The sequence below is a fragment of the Pelobates fuscus genome, chromosome 6, assembly GCF_036172605.1.
Source record: "Pelobates fuscus isolate aPelFus1 chromosome 6, aPelFus1.pri, whole genome shotgun sequence".
NCBI classification, from domain to species: Eukaryota; Metazoa; Chordata; class Amphibia; order Anura; family Pelobatidae; genus Pelobates; species Pelobates fuscus.
This window is the reverse complement of record NC_086322.1, coordinates 282,948,217-282,965,379: the sequence shown is the minus strand read 5'-3', so window position 1 is coordinate 282,965,379 and position 17,163 is coordinate 282,948,217. Positions and strand designations below refer to the sequence as shown.

At 42.7% G+C, this 17,163-nt stretch overlaps 1 protein-coding gene and 1 long non-coding RNA gene across 2 annotated transcripts in view; both read left to right on the top strand.

The window, feature by feature from the left end:
- LOC134614992 (uncharacterized) overlaps positions 1-17,163 on the top strand; it is a 420,807-nt gene that overhangs the window by 238,523 nt on the left and 165,121 nt on the right. The window lies entirely within an intron of this gene.
- Positions 10,160-17,163, top strand: part of MEIOC (meiosis specific with coiled-coil domain) — a 57,036-nt gene continuing 50,032 nt past the window's right edge. The window contains exon 1 of the mRNA XM_063459728.1: positions 10,160-10,189. Within this exon, the coding sequence (XP_063315798.1) occupies positions 10,184-10,189 (6 nt within the window). The 5' untranslated portion in view covers positions 10,160-10,183. The remainder of the gene's footprint in view (positions 10,190-17,163) is intronic.

The window sequence follows — 17,163 nt, the reverse complement described above, 5'->3', positions numbered from 1 at the left end:
GATTTTTCCCTTTACAACTGCCAAGATAAGGTCTTGGATATTTTGGGTCCAGCGATCAAAATTTTGGAAGCCGTGGAGGAATCCTTGGCTCAGGACGTCGTCCTAGATCATCTCACTATTAGGGGCTGGCACCTCATACGAAGATACTGTGACACTAGACACAGAGGCAAAGGAGGAACTCCACTGGTGGCTCCTACCCATGGTGGCGTGGAATGGCTGAGCCATTTTCGGCTCGGCTTCAGTTGTAGTCATAGAGTCCTAGAACTCCTAGCATGGTCCTTTGCGATCGACAGCCTCTCCCCTACCCTTTCCCAGTGTTCAATCCTATTGAAGATGGACAACATCTCGGCTGTCCGTTATATCAACCATTTCGGAGGCACGAGATCCAAAGTCCTGGGGAATTTGGCTTGAGACTTCTGGCAGTTTTGTCTTCAACACAATATTCCTGTCAGGGTGGAATATTTGCCAGGGTTATCCAACACTATGGCGGATTGGTATTCCCGCCACCTGCGAGATTCCAGCGACTGGCACCTCGATCCCCAAATCTTCCAGTGCATTTGGGATCTGTGGGGTCCTCTGGCAATAGACTTGATTGCCTCTCGCTTGAATACCCAACTTCCGAACTTCTTCAGTTGGAGGCCAGACCCTACGGCTTCGCCTACGAATGCATTCTCCCAGTACTGGTCCACCACCAGGAATTATGCATTCCCTCCATTCGCCCTCATCCCTCATTGCCTCCTCCATCTGCGGCGCCAATTGGGCTGCCTAGTGATAACTCCTCTCTTGCCGTCACAGCCCTGGTTTCCTCCTTTACTGGAGATGGCTATAGATCACCCATGGCTCCTCCCAGAATCCTAATCTCTCCTCCCTCCACTGCCTGATCCTCCAGAGTCTCCTCCGCCACATGGCGTGGCTAATTCCTGGGGACCCTGGTCGATTGAGGGAGTTTCGCAATCAACTCTCTGAATTCTCAAGGGCGCATGGGCACCTGGCACAAGACAGTCTTACAAATCTGCTTGACGCACATGGGATGGTTGGTGCGTGGCACGGGGTGTGGATCCCCTATCAACTCCTGTGACGACTGTCCTCTAATTTTTGACTTCCCTTTATGATAACGGGAAAGCTTATCGGACGGTAAACCTCTACCGCTCAGCTATTTCAGCTGGCCATGCTGGCATTGACGGTGCCCCGATCGGACGACACCCTCGTCTGTCGTCTTCTCCGCCGCATTCGCTTCGCAAGGCCACCCCTGCCCCGCTATTCCTCCTTATGGGACATCTCTCTGGTATTACATTTTCTGACTCTTTGGCCAGACAACGAGTCTTTATCCCTAAAGCAACTCTCGGCTAAACTGGTTTAATGGACCGTTTTGCACACAAGAGGTTAAAAACCGTTTAGGCGATATTCCCCTTTTCAGATGCACAGGCAGCTACTGCAATCACCAATCTCCTGAACTGCAAACACACAAATTCACCAATCTCTCGAACTGCAAACACATGAAAACTCCAACTCCCGAACAGGAAACACACGAATGCTGTAAACAGCTGAACAGGAAAAACCATACAAACAGTTTACACTCCTGGCAGTTGCACTGTAACAGCATACAATCCAATTCCCCCCAAGAACGAGACGACACTTTGTTTGAGGGTCAAGCAGAACTGATTTACTGGGGCTACCAGCCCGGCTTTTATGCAGGTCTCCCACCTGGTGGACACTCCCCTAGGGGACCAGATGGAAGACTGGGAAACATATTGGACATTGACCAATCACAAGCTTACAATCCCACAATGCATCACAACCCCTCCTCTCTGTCCTGGAGATAATTGGGAAGTAATCCAATTATCTCCAAGGACAGAGGCAAAACTCCATTAACCACATGGCAGACAAAGGACAATAAAAGACATAAAAATACATACTGTTACATTTATCACATAGAACATACACATTCTACCTATCCCCAGATAGCTTAGATCTGAGCGCACATTATTACTGGATGGCGCTCAGATCACATACATACAGTTCAAGCGCCATGGAGCCAAAGTCTTTCATACAGTCTTTCAGTATACGGCTGGGCTCCATGGCATAGCTATCTGGGGTAGCATGGTTTAAACAGTAAAGTACCGAATGGACCAGTGTTTGGATAATTGATTGCAGGTAGGAGAAAGGAGGTCGGTGGCACAAACCAGCCTTTCTGCAGGGAAAAAGAACAGTGTTAAACATGGGGCCATAGTCCAGTGGCAGGAGGCGGGCGACCAGGCTCCTCCAGTGGCCAGTGGCGAGGTTGGTTCCGCCACTTTTCTCCCCTTTACCAATCAGACTAACAGGGTATCTAACCTCCTGTCGGCCAGTGCCCTGGTTAGTCCAGCAACCCACCCACAACACATAATCAACAGAGTGGCCCACCCACAAAATTTGGTTACTGCACCACGGCTCTGGGGTTTACTAGCCTTCCGGATCGGTGGGTTGCTAAGTGGGCAGAGATCAGCGGTACTCTGCCCTGGTGCCAGCGCTACCACGGGAGTAGCCTGGTTGGAGCCCAGCTGAGGAGAAGGGGTAGTAGGCTCCTCGCTCTGGACCTGGTGTTGCTGCTGGAGGGGAAGACAGGCTGTCTCCCCTTTGGATAAGCAGCCCTGCTGCTAGGGGACAGGACCGACCGCCCCTACAGCCTGTGGTTTGGGCACAGAGACCACGGTCCCATCTGCACCGGTGTGGGGCTTATCCTCTCCCCTTGGTGGGTACAATACTCTGCCGCTAGGGAGAAGGACCGACTGTCCGTACTCCATGGAGCTTGGGCGCAGAGACCACGGTCCCCTTGGTGGGCTACGCTGCCGCTGGGGAGAGGGGGTAACAAGCTGCTCTCCCTTACACTCTCTCTGCTGGTGGAGAGGGGGACCGACTGTCTCCCCTTTCAATATATTGTTCCGCTGCTGGGGAGCGAGACCGACTGTCTCTGCTCCTAAGGACACACACTGCCGCTGGGGAGGAAGGATGGCACCTTCAGCACCCTGGGATACATACTGCCGCTGGGGAAAAAGGACGACACGCATCTCTCCCTGTAACTTGCTCGGCCGCTGGGGTCTCTCCCAACCTGCCAACTCACGTGCCCGCTCTGTTTTGGCCTGCAGGTACTCTTCCACGTGTCTCCTCACGAGCTGCACGGATCTCTCCGGGGGGTTGGGTCCATAGAAAGCCAGCTGCGATCTCAGCACTCTGTCAAACTCCTCCTGAGTGTAGCTTCTCTCCCTGTAACTTGCTCGGCCGCTGGGGTCTCTTCATTTCCTTTCATAAACCACATGCTCCAGTATCCTCTACTTCCTTGGCTCGCTGGGTCAAATGGCTCATGTCCTTGGCAGGAATTGATATCTCCATTTTTTCTGCTCATTCGGTTCGCGGTGCCATGGCCTCAAAAGCCTCCTTTGCTGGTTGTCGTTTGGAGGTTTTTTGTTTTTTTTGTAAATCTTTCTTTTATTATGGCATTTGCGTTATGGGGTACAGAATAAAGAGAGGAGGCGGTATGGGGTAATACAAGTTGATGAAAACAAGATGGTACATAGTACACTCCTACGAAGGACTGCCATATATTTTTGTTTTTGAAACGTCAAGTAAACACAGTATTACAAGCAATTGTTGAAGAAATGGGTGCAACGGTCAGTTAGTAATTGCTCAAATGTGTACAATAGAACAGGTTAGTCATGCTATGTGTTAAGCAGCTCTGGCTCTCGCTCAGTACATGTCAACATGGCATTGGTAGCTTACGGCACAACAGGTCAAGCACTCTGATTAAAGTAACAGGATTCTGCCACAGATTATTAACGTTAAACATATTCACACGGGCTAAACTCAGCTGTAGCATGCTATAGTGAAAGATTACTCTGACTGCTCCTATTCTAAGGCAAGTTTGAGTAGAGACAAGCTTAGTGCATTATGTGTAGAGCATGTTAGGTATTTATCTACAGTGTCTGCGATCTATAACAGGTTTGTGTTGCCCTAGGAGATAGTACAAGCTAGCAATACATCACACATCAGACATTTGTAGGGCTATTGCCAACAGCGCCATTTTCCATAGATTCGGCGTATATTGAAAATTCTAAAACAAGCGTGATAGGGAAGTCAGAAGTGTTATGCAAGATACTACGTAGTAAGGCATAGACATACTGTGCACTCTGGGTATAAGATAGGCATAGTTAACAGGTTAGGCTGGCTGTTGGTTTAGGCAGCATTAGGTCACATTGCTTGCATGGTAAAAACAAAAAGAGATCCTCATAGGAACCTGCAACAATGCTAGGGCAAGCTTATAGAGTTGTCGACATGCTTGGCAGCCAATAAAACTAAGTAAATGACTAGGCCTAGGTAGTTAAAATAAAGAGGGATTCACGACTCTAGGCTTACAGTCTATTATAGTAGTGAGGGAGCGTCCAAAGTCCTGTTCTGTGTCCAAGCTGGTAGTTGGGCTTTGATCTCTCACCCTATGCCACTGGTGTGCTGTATGAGGTAATCCACTCTCTGGTCCCGCGTGATGATCATGTAGGTGTTTCATGGGCCGCGACGGCTCCCGCTCCAGACACGGAGGTGAGTATTATCTCACCCACCCGCCCTTGGACGACTCGGCTATGGAACGAGGTAAGTTACAGACCTCTCCATGGTAAGGTCAATTTGGCAGTATTGCTGCCATCACATACCTGCATTGCTTTGTAGCGTGTTTTTATTAAGGGACCTTGTTTGTCACTGTTATCCTCAGATCGATAGTTTATTCTTACTACTTTAAAGGACCACTATAGTGCCAGGAAAACATACTCGTTTTCCTGGCACTATTGTGCCTTGAGGGTGCCCCCACCCTCAGGGTCCCCCTTCCGCTGGGCTCTGGAGAGAGGAAGGGGTTAAACACTTACCTTTCTCCAGCGCCGGGCGGGGAGCTTTCCTCCTCCTCTCCTCCTTCCTCGTGCCGTCATTGGCTGAATGCGCATGATTTTCACAGTGAGAAGCAGGCAAGCACCTCTAGCGGCTGTCAGTGAGACAGCCACTAGAGGCTCTGGAGGCTGGATTAACCCTCAGTATAAACATAGCAGTTTCTCTGAAACTGCTATGTTTATAAAAAAAGGGTTAATCCTCGAGGGACCTGGCACCCAGACCACTTCATTAAGCTAAAGTGGTCTGGGTGCCTAGAGTGGTCCTTTAAGAGACATTGTTATTGACTAGTCAGGTGATTGAACCTCTATATATGCCGACAGTTCATGATTTCAATACTTTACCATATATTTTTGTATCTTTTAGCGTGAATTTGTGTCAAGGCCTCTCTGGATCACATGCCTTGTTCTGGCTCGTTTGGTTTATTCGGTTTTCCTGTTCCAAGTTTGAGTTTTTCTTCGGGATTCGCAAGACAGAACATGATATGGTCATCGATGTTCCGCCTACTAATAGGATAAGGATGTCACTGATTGGATGGTCATGTTGCAAGGCGGACATTGTCATTATGATGTTTATACCTGTTTTTTCAATTGTTTTTCTTTGCTGCTGAGGGAATTAAAGAAAGAGTGCAGCATAATACTTGCCTCCGTGTCTTTTAATAAAATCATGACTTTCCGTCATGATAATAGTAAAATCCTTGAATTTAAATTGCCTTTGACACAAAGGCCTGAACTGTGATTTTGATTTAACCCCTTAAGGACCAAACTTCTGGAATAAAAGGAAATCATGACATGTCACACGTCATGTGTCCTTAAGGGGTTTAAGCAGCAAGGTTATGATTTGTATTTTACGATGAAATTCAATAATTCTAATGATATATTACTATCTTTAAATCTACACGTCAGAAAATATGGTTTACTAACAAAACACTGAATAGTATTGAATCATAAAACTGAATTCAGGCAATAAGTGTTGATTTGGTAAAATACCAGAGATTGTTTTCGTGGGGACAACTTCCAAAATTTGAAATGTCCAAAAAGGGGCACCTTGACTTCAGGGGGTGGCTGTAGGTGTGATCCAGGCAGACTCGTCAAGTCACACAATTCGATTGACTCGCGGGTTGCGCTTGATACTTCTGATCACCTGGGTTTCTCACATCACATGTACAAAGAAATGTTGTAAAGTGTAGAGTAAACATATCTAAACACGCTTATGTTGCATTTTTAGTAAGAAACAGACATTGTAAGCCCAAATGTGAGTAATTCACCAGCACTAAATGTACGAGTGATCAGTGCCATGGCAGTTTGCCCTACCAGGGAGCTTATCATACATGGCGTCAAATGATACGCCATTTTTACAGACAGGCACATCATCTGTGATGCTTGTTGTGGCAACGAGATGCCCAAGTCCTGGCCCCTCTCTACCCCCTATCCCAATTTCAGATCTACCATATGTGGCAGGTGTGTCAGGGACATGATTTGGACCTTTTATGTAACTTCATGCATACCTCCCAAGTGTCCCTATTTAGGAGGGACATTCCCTATTTTGGGCCCAAATCTCTGTCCCGTTTTCTATGCTAATGTCCCTCTTTTCTAGGAGCTCCATATTGTTGGTGTGTCTGAGTGTATAACAGAGCTCCACAGCAATAAGACTCCCAGTAATGTGTCTGAGTGTATAACACAGCTCCACAGCAAATTCAGCAATAATACTCCCAGTAATATGTCTGAGTGTATAACAGAGCTCCACAGCAATAATACTCCCAGTAATGTGTCTGAGTGTATAACAGAGCTCCACAGCAATAATACTCCCAGTAATGTGTCTGAGTGTATAACAGAGCTCCACAGCAATAATACTCCCAGTAATGTGTCTTTAAACTACAATAAATGTGTTTAGAAATCAGTCTGTGTAAATAAGATACATTGTTCTTGTTCTAAATTACATTTTTAAATGTACAAATTATTATTTTCTGAAAACAGCCCCGCCACTGGCCACTTCTTGGAAATTAAAGTGTCCCTCTTTGTCCATTTGAAATGTTGGGAGGTATGTGAAATCGCGACTTACTAATAACCACTTAGCTAAACATTTTAGAAGAAACAAAACATTTCTTATTTACAGATAGGATAGACCCAACACATTTATTATATTAGGCAAATGCCACACCAGTTACAAGAAGAATAACAAGTCAATAAAATTACAAATATTATACATATAGTCAAACATATAAACATTCTATGCAGACTTTGAAAACTATGCGTGTTAGGACGCTGGCCTGATATTGTCTTTACATGCAATCTTTCATCGAATGTGTAGAATATAGAACACGAGGCATGTATGTAAGTAAGTTGAAATTATACGGGAAACATTAAGGACCATAACTAAGCACATACAGCCAAGCAAGGGAAAATTACCTTGCTTAATACTTAACCTAACATGAAACAAACAATAAAAATGGTTATGCATGCATGGCCCTCAAGCCAAATTCATTATAAGCCAGTTTCCATCAAGGTAACATTCCAGTCTGGAAAAAAAAAAGTATGATAAATGCAGTTGAAAGCAGGCCTCCAAAAAAATATCGGTTTGTATATACGTTTTTTTTATTTGCGTAAGAACGGGATGAGGATTATGTCCCAGTTGCATTGTCACCCCATGTTACAAAAGCAAAGAAATGTCCAGCCTGTTAAAACGGGCAAGAGGGAATGGACATTAAGGAAGACGAATGGCCAGAGAACAAGTGCCACCCACTAACCACACTCTTGGGGATGTAGGATGTAGTTATGGTCCTTAATGTTTCCCCATGATAAATGGGAATAGCAGGACTGGCCGAATCTATCCTAAATCCACTGTATTTGGCCTAGTTAAACGAAGGGCATCAAAGGAATTGTTTGCCACTCAGGGACCCCCAAAGCCGCAGGCCCCTACAACTCTGCTGCTCCACCAGTACCCGCCCATGAGGTTCCAGGTCCTCCCCGGACACGTGAATCCACAGGGGCCGCACAGCTATATAGAGAAACATTAAAATCTACACCAGCCTGCCAAAGGTGACAGCGCCAGACTGTCAGGAGATTAGAAGGACTGAAGGAAATTGGCGTGTCACAGGGAGAGACCTTGTCACTTGCCAGCATTTGGCTAAATATGCCTAATAATCTCACAAATGAGCAGTTAGAGGAATTGGATTTGTTGGATTTCAAGCTTTGGTGCCAGAGCTGTATAGAAACATAGAATGTGACGGCAGATAAGAACCATTCGGACCACCTAGTCTGCCCAATTTTCTAAATATTTTCATTAGTCCCTGGCCTTATCTTATAGTTAGGATAGCCTTATGCCTATCCCAGTGGTGTATCCTGGTTTTGTGCTGCCCTAGACAGGACAAAACTCAGGCGCCCCCCTCCGGCCCGTGCCACCCCCATCCAACCCTTCCCCCACCCTGCCTTCTAAACACACACACACACACACTTACACTCACTAACAGACACACACACACACAGTAACAGACATACACACACACACACACACTAACAGACACACACACACACACACTCACTAACAGACACACACACACTCACTAACAGACATACACACACACACACACACACACACTTACACTCACTAACAGACACACACACACACACACACTAACAGACACACACACACTAACAGACACACACACACACACACACTAACAGACATACACACACACACACACACACACTAACAGACACACACACACACACACACTCACTAACAGACACACACACACTCACTAACAGACATACACACACACACACAAACACACTAACAGACACACACACACACACATATACACACACACTAACAGACATACACACTCACTCACTCACATATTTAACACATATTTTTTTTTAAATTTAACGCGTCATATTCCGGCTCCCAGTCTCACTCTGCGGCTTCACTGTGTTAACCTCTACCACTTCAGCTTGAAGGCTATTCCATGCATCCACTTTCCTCTATAAGGTGGTGTCAGACCCCCTCGGCAGTTCAAACCAGGCTCCCCTTTAACATGTACACATTTATTCACTAAAATTAGAATTCAAACATAACCTCTGCCTAAAATGTTAAATTTGATTTTAAATTCACGTCACAAATGTGGAAGTCATTAAAAAAAAGGGGGGGGGGGACGACACACTTTATGGTAGGACAAAAGGAACAGGTGGAATTTAAATTAAAATAAGGACTGTTCCTCCCACACAGAGCCACTCGGGAGGCATCCAGTGAGAGTAATGAATATTATACAGGGTTTATTTACTAAAGTGAGAAGTGAATTCCACGTGAAATTTCACATTTAAGGCCAAAGTAGCCAAAACGAAAGCATAGATGACTAAGAGATTTTTTTCCAGTTTGGCTATTTTCTCCTTAATTTGAAATTCACTTTGAATTCTCACTTGTAGTGAGAATAACCCGGTTAGTCTGTCGAGCAGCATTTAATTCCCTTAACAAACACTCAATGAGTTAACACCATACAGGTTTAGTTATTAAAATACAGGGCTATTTATTAAAATAGAGGTTTATTTATTAAAATACATGGTTATTTATTAAAATAGAGGTTTATTTAGTAAAATACAGGGTTATTTATTAACATAGAGGTTTATTTAGTAAAATACAGGGTTATTTACTAAAGTGAGAGGTGAATTTAAAATTAAAGGTTAAAATAGCCAAACTATAAATAATCTCTCAGTCAGCTTTGGCTAGTTAGGTCTTTAATTTGAGATTCACCCTGAACTCCCACTATAGTGAATAATAACCCTGTCAAGTGGATCTTCCTGGAAAAGTGGTCAAAAGAGCCAAGACCTTAGAAACTAATGCCTCTGAGAGCGCGGAGCCAATCAGAAACCGCCACCACATTCTAAATCCCGCCTTTTTTATGTGGCAACCAACCAATCAGGGGCTGGGGCAGTGGTCCTTTACTTCCTTTTTACATGTCCCTTGGCCTATTTTTGTTTTAAGCGGGAAAGGAGGCAGGTGCACGCGCAGCCCGCCTCTTTGCGCCCGGCCAATCAGAGAGCTCGGCCACGCCGATTGGCGCAGCTCAGACACTTTCCCTCACAGTTTGGCCAATGGGAGGCCGCGCCGGGGGAGGGCGGTTGCCGTGCGGAGAGGGCAGAGAAGTCACGCGCTGGTGACAGGGCTCCAACGCCTGCTCGCGAGGCGCCCTCAGTCCGCTGGTCGCCCCCTCAGGATCCTGTCACCGTGTGGCGGCTGTGTCTGGAAACCGCCTCACTGCCGGTCACAGGGAGCCTCTAACATGGAGGTGAGAATCAGTAACTAGGCCGAGTGCAACGGGGGAGCTGCCTGGTGTCTCCCATCACTTGGAATACATTCTGTATTATTATCACCACAAACTCTAATATCACATAATATATCTATAAATAGTTAATATAATATAGACAGGGCCTCTATAGAGAGTTAGTATAATATAATATAGACAGGGCCTCTATAGAGAGTTAGTATAATATAATATAGACAGGGCCTCTATGGAGAGTTAGTATAATACAGACAGGACCTCTATGGAGAGTTAATATAATATAGACAGAGCCTCTATGGAGAGTTAATATAATATAGACAGGGCCTCTATGGAGAGTTAGTATAATACAGACAGGACCTCTATGGAGGGTTAATATAATATAGACAGGGCCTCTATGGAGGGTTAATATAATATAGACAGGGCTTCTATGGAGAGTTAATATAATATAGACAGGGCCTCTATGGAGAGTTAGTATAATACAGACAGGGCCTCTATGGAGGGTTAATATAATATAGACAGGGCCTCTATGGAGGGTTAATATAATACAGACAGGGCCTCTCTGGAGGGTTAATATAATATAGACAGGGCCTCTATGGATGTTAATATAATACAGACAGGGCCTCTATGGAGGGTTAATATAATATAGACAGTTCTTCTATGGATAGTTAATATAATACAGAGAGGGCCTCTATGGATGTTAATATAATACAGACAGGGCCTCTATGGAGGGTTAATATAATATAGACAGGGCTTCTATGGAGGGTTAATATAATACAGACAGGGCCTCTATGGAGGGTTAATATAATATAGACAGGGCCTCTATGGAGAGTTAGTATAATACAGACAGGGCCTCTATGGATGGTTAATATAATACAGACAGGGCCTCTATGGATGGTTAATATAATACAGACAGGGCCTCTATGGATGGTTAATATAATACAGACAGGGCCTCTATGGATGGTTAATATAATACAGACAGGGCCTCTATGGATGGTTAATATAATACAGACAGGGCCTCTATGGATGGTTAATATAATACAGACAGGGCCTCTATGGATGGTTAATATAATACAGACAGGGCCTCTATGGATGGTTAATATAATACAGACAGGGCCTCTATGGATGGTTAATATAATACAGACAGGGCCTCTATGGAGGGTTAATATAATATAGACAGGGTCTCTATGGAGAGTTAGTATAATACAATATAGACAGGGCCTCTATGGATGGTTAATATAATACAGACAGGGCCTCTATGGATGGTTAATATAATACAGACAGGGCCTCTATGGATGGTTAATATAATCCATAGAGGCCCTGTCTATATTATATTAACCATTCATAGAGGCCCTGTCTATATTATATTAACTTCACACGCCCCCAAATGAATTAAATTTGTTTATCAATTACTTTGTGTAAATAAATAACTTTGATACATTGCTGCGTTTGTATTTCAAAGTTACCTGATTACAATATACTATCATGGTTGTCTTCATCTGGCACGTTGTCATGCAGAGCATAACAAAAGAGTGCAGCAGTGCTAAGCATGATCCTGTGTATGTACTCAAAGGCCACATTAGAGAACTGCATCAGTGATTCAAACGTTATGTGAAATTACAAAACAATTTCCGGATGATTTCACTACAGTATATTTGTGATCGAAAACATATTTGAAATATATGTAAATCAGGTTAATACAAAGTTGGTTGGGGTGTGCCGTAACCAACGTACGGGTAGGCCTGTAATAAAAGCGGGTCCACCAAGAGTAAAAGGTGTTAATAAAGGTATTGTTAAAATAAAACATATGGGGTGAGATGGGTGGGATGACCTGAACGAGAACGGCCCATGTAAGAGGGTAGTGGGTGTTTTATAGCATAAGAGATTCAAACTCCTCCCACAAATACAGGCCTATGGCCTTAAAACTTGTGGTCAGAAACATATTGGTAATATACATAAATTGGTTTATTACAGAGTTTGTTGGGGTGTGCTGTAACCAACGTACAGGTAGGCTTGTAATAAAAGAGGGCAAAAATGTATCAAAGAAAACCACACTTTATTGCATCACATTTATAATGCCAAACGTTTAAAAGCTTTTCTCATTTCTTTTTCGGGATGAAGTATATAACGATTGTATACTAAGGATTTCCATCTCCCCAGTTTTTTTCATGATATGCACTGGAGTGTCAGTGCTGGAAGCGGCTGAAGCTGCCCCTATTCTAAATGAATGACCCGAAAAAGAGACACGTGAACAATCTAGTCAACATTTCAGTCCTACCACCAGAACTTTTATCAAGACGGCAAATAAGGCAGGTAAGCACTATAAATAAGGAGAAATAGACCTAAAATGAGGGTGCACAGCACCGGTCTGTTTCTTCCTTTTATAGCGCTTACCTGCTTTATTTGGTGTCTTGATAATAATCCTTGTGGTAAGACTGACGTTGACAAAGATTGTTCGTATGTGTCTTTTGAAAAATAAGGTTGTAAATTTTATTTTATTTTTTGTAAAAATAATTTGGATTGTTTTCTATGTGAAGAAATACCAAATTATATAATATTGTACCTGATGTGAACATTTATATACACTTTTAATAAGGTATGCTTCTTTTTTTTTTTATTAATGTGGAGCTACTGATTGGCTTAGAGCGTCAGCTGACTTCTTTAAACTAAGATTCAGAAGCCAGATGCCGCCTAGGTGACCTGCAGATCGGCACAGTAAGCACTTTGGGGTTAACCCGTTCGAGAACGGTTTAAGCCTTGAGCTAAGAGTGCACCTGAGGGCCACTTGGCACCATAACGTAATTTAGATTGTTTTTATGGTGACAGGAGTGTCCGTTTAATAGCGGAGTAGAATTGAAAGCACTATATTGTGAAGAACACTCAGGCATGTAATGCCTTAAGATGACAACCAACAACAAGCTGAGTGCGCACTTCCTTTCAGTCCCGCCGGAAACCGGAACATGAAATTCAAGTTCCACTACCGCGGTGCGCCCTGTGCTGCCGGCCAACGCTACAAGACAGGTAAGTAATTATGGGACAAGGGGAGGGGGACAGTATGGGAGAGAAGAATATGGGGAGGGGGATGAAGTCTGTGGGGAGGGGGGGGAGATGAAGTCTGTGGGGAGGGGGGGAGAAGATGAAGTCTGTGGGGAGGGGGGGAGGAGATGAAGTCTGTGGGGAGGGGGGGAGGAGATGAAGTCTGTGGGGAGGGGGGGAGGAGATGAAGTCTGTGGGGAGGGGGGGAGGAGATGAAGTCTGTGGGGAGGGGGGGAGGAGATGAAGTCTGTGGGGAGCGGGGGAGGAGATGAAGTCTGTGGGAGGGGGGGACACTATGGGACAGGGGAGAAAAAAAATATTCTGTACAAACTGTCCCATAGTAAGAAACACTATGGGACAGTTTGTTCAGAATATTTTTTTTTCTGGGTTTCTTCCTCTAAAAACTAGGTGCGTCTTATGGTGAGGTGCGTCTTATGGAGCGAAAAATACGGTATATATTTTTTAATAATTTATTTTTAATTATTTTTTAATTTTATTTGTTTACGTATTTACATATTTTTTTTATATTGTATATAAATATATATATATATATATATATATATATAACAATAATTATATATATATATATATATATATTTAATCAGTATCAGTCTACGTGTAATTTGATATTAATATATATATATATATATAATTATATATATATATATATATTATTAAAATACACCTAGACAGTGTATGTATGTATGTATGTATGTATGTATGTATGTAATTATTTTTTTTTTTACACTTATTTTAACTTTTGTTTTATTTGATTTCCAGCCAGCAGGGGATTAACTGTCATTACAGTTAGTCCTCCTGCTGGCAATGCACCAGGCAGCTATCCCGGCCATGTGATTGTGAGGTCCTCGCAAGGACCTCACTCTCACATGGCCCGGGGGGGCTGAAGAGGACTGAGGTGCCGCGGGGGGCTCCCTGGGAGTCCCTCCAACCGCGATCGCCGGCGACCGGGTAAGTAAAAAAAAAACGGAGGGCATACAATTATGCCCGGCGGCGTTTAGAGACGCTTAAAAAAGGACGTAATTGTACGCCCTCCGGTCTTAAGGGGTTAAAATAGACTGTTATTTAGCCTTGTTGTGCATTATTTTATCATGAAAACATAAAAAAAAATTAGGTAACTTCGTAGCTCACCTGTGGTAACCCCTTAACGACGAGTGACGGACGAGGTCCGTCACTCAGGGGATTGCCTTAACGACGAGTGACGGACCTTGTCCGTCACCCGTTAAAATTAACCCCAGATCGCCGCAATCGCGGGTGATCGTGGGGTTAATGGTGCTCTGGTCTGCCTCTGCATTAGAGGCAGACCGGGAGCACCGGATCGGGCTGTCAGAGTACATGTGCCCGCTCTGACAGCATGCCAGAGCGGGCACATGTGCTCTCTATACTCACCTCCGCCTCCCTGCACTTCCTGGTTCTGTGTGAAGTGCAGGGAGCCGGATCTTCAGTGATCCTGCCCCCTGGTGACAAAACAATAAAGTTAAATTAAAATCCCACCCCCCTTTACCCCCCCCCCTTTACCCATTTTAATATAAAATTAACCCCTTCCCTGCCAATTGATCACTGACTACAGTGATCAATTGGCAGGGATTACACTTTACTATGATCTGATTTTTTTTTTAACCCCTGAGGGTTAATTATTATTTTTTTTTAACCCTCAGGGGTTAAATTTATTTTATTAATTAATTTAAATTTTTTAAAGTTATAAATTTAGCTAGCTGGGGAGGGTGGAAGTTAGTGGCGAATTGGGGGATTTAGTATTAGGCTAACTAGGGGTTAACGTTAAAAAAAGTTTAAAAATAAGCTTTAAAAAGTTAAAAAATTACGTTAAAAAAAGTTTTAATAACGTTTAAGTAAAAAATGTAAAAAAAATAAACCCTTTACCCAGTCCAAATAAAAATTAACCCCTTCCCTGCCAGTCGATCACTGCCTACAGTGATCAAAATACAGATCACAGTATTATACTGTGATCTAATTTTTTTTAACCCCTGACGATTAACTTTTATTTATTTTTTAACCCTCAGGGGTTAAATTTATTTAATTAACTAATTTAAATATTGTATAATTAAATATTTTGCTAGCTGGGGTGGGTGGGAGTTATGGGAAAATGGGGAATTTACTGTTAGTGCTGCTTACTGCTAGTTAGGGGTTAACGTAAAAAAAAAGCTTAGAAAAATGTTAAATCTGTAAAAAAAAGTTTTACGAAAGTTTAGGAAACTTTAAAAAAATTAATAAGCAAGACAAAAGTTTAAAAAATAGTTTTAAAAAGTAAAAAAAGTTTTAAAAAGTAAAAAAATACATTTAATAACGCTCATTACCACTACACCTGGTACAAGCTAGCGGAAAAATGATCCCACGCTAAGGTTCAAAATATGCCTTTTAAAATACCCTGGGATGTCTCCTTTAAGAAATGGTATGGCTTTATGGGGTATTTGGATTATATAGCCTGGTAAAATACTCTAAAATGGGACATGGGCACAGCGTAAAAATTGAAAGTTGGAAAAAAAAATGGAATGGCTGTGTCCCAAATGTGCCCCTCCGATGTCCACATATACCTGGCAAAGGTACATACGGGGGTATTTTTGTACTCAGCAGACATAGCTGAGCAACATATGAAGTATTATACAGTGGTAGTACACATATGGTTTGCAAAATATACTGTGCAAACTCACTTTGTGTGTCAAAAAGGCAGAAAAAAATGCTTATTACCACTACACCTGGTACACGCTAGCGGAAAAATGATCCCACGCTAAGGTTCAAAATATGCCTTTTGAAATACCCTGGGGTGTCTACTTTAAGAAATGGTAGGCCTTTGTGGGGTAGTTTGAATTTAAAACCTGCGAAGATGCTTGGAAATTGCACTTAGGCCCGGCGTCAAAATTCAAAGTTCGGTAAAAAGCTTCACGAAATAGTGCCATAGACATACAATGGGGGTGTCCTTTTACTCAGAAGACTTAGCTGAGCATAATTTGGGGGGTTTGAACTTAGTGGCACATATGAAATATACAAAATGCCCAGCAAAAATGCAATCCGTATGTAAAAAATGCACAAAATTATTTTTTACCACATACTTTGGCATGTAATGGTAAAAAAATGGGGGCATGTTAAGGCACAATATGCACCTTATGAGATACCCTGGGGTGTCTACTTTTACAAATGGTAGGCCTTTGTGGGTTTTTTTTGAACAGTCAAACTGTTATAATACCCCAAATGGAAGCATAGGCTCATTAAATCCGTCTCTCAAAATTCTACTGTGAATACTGAAAAGGACAGGTCTCCTATATGGCTCTGTAGCTTCACGAAATAGTGCCAAAGACATACAATGGGGGTACCGTTGTACTCAGCAGAAGTAACTGAACACATAATAAAACTTTGTACAGGAATAGCACACACCAACTTTACAAAATACACATGAGAAGTTCTTTGTTATAAGTTTGTGTGCGAAAACCCCCAAAAAACACAATTTTACTCCAATATTTAGCAGAGGTTGGCGGTAAAATGGCTACGTAGAAAGTGTCAAAACAACCTTAGGTAAATAGCCTGTGGTGTCTACTTTATATAAATATATACTTTTGTGTGGCAATTTTGTTTTCTTTTATGGCTATAAAGCTTACAAGACAAACATACCAAATTCTAAAATTGCTCCATATTAAAAGTTTATTTTACTCCTTGTGCTTTGTGACCTGTAACTACCAAAAAAAACTGAAAATCCCAGACACATTCTATATTCTGTAAATCAGAACAACTAAATGAATTTATTTTTAATTACTTTCCTTAACCTGCACTAATTAGGCACACATTATTATTGCAAAAACTGTAAAAAAAAAAATCTAATTTAATTTAAGGGGTTAAGGGGGCTACAATATTTAGGCTTCTTTGGTTACAAACACCATTTGTAAGACCAATGCATAATTGGAAGGTCTGAAATTTTA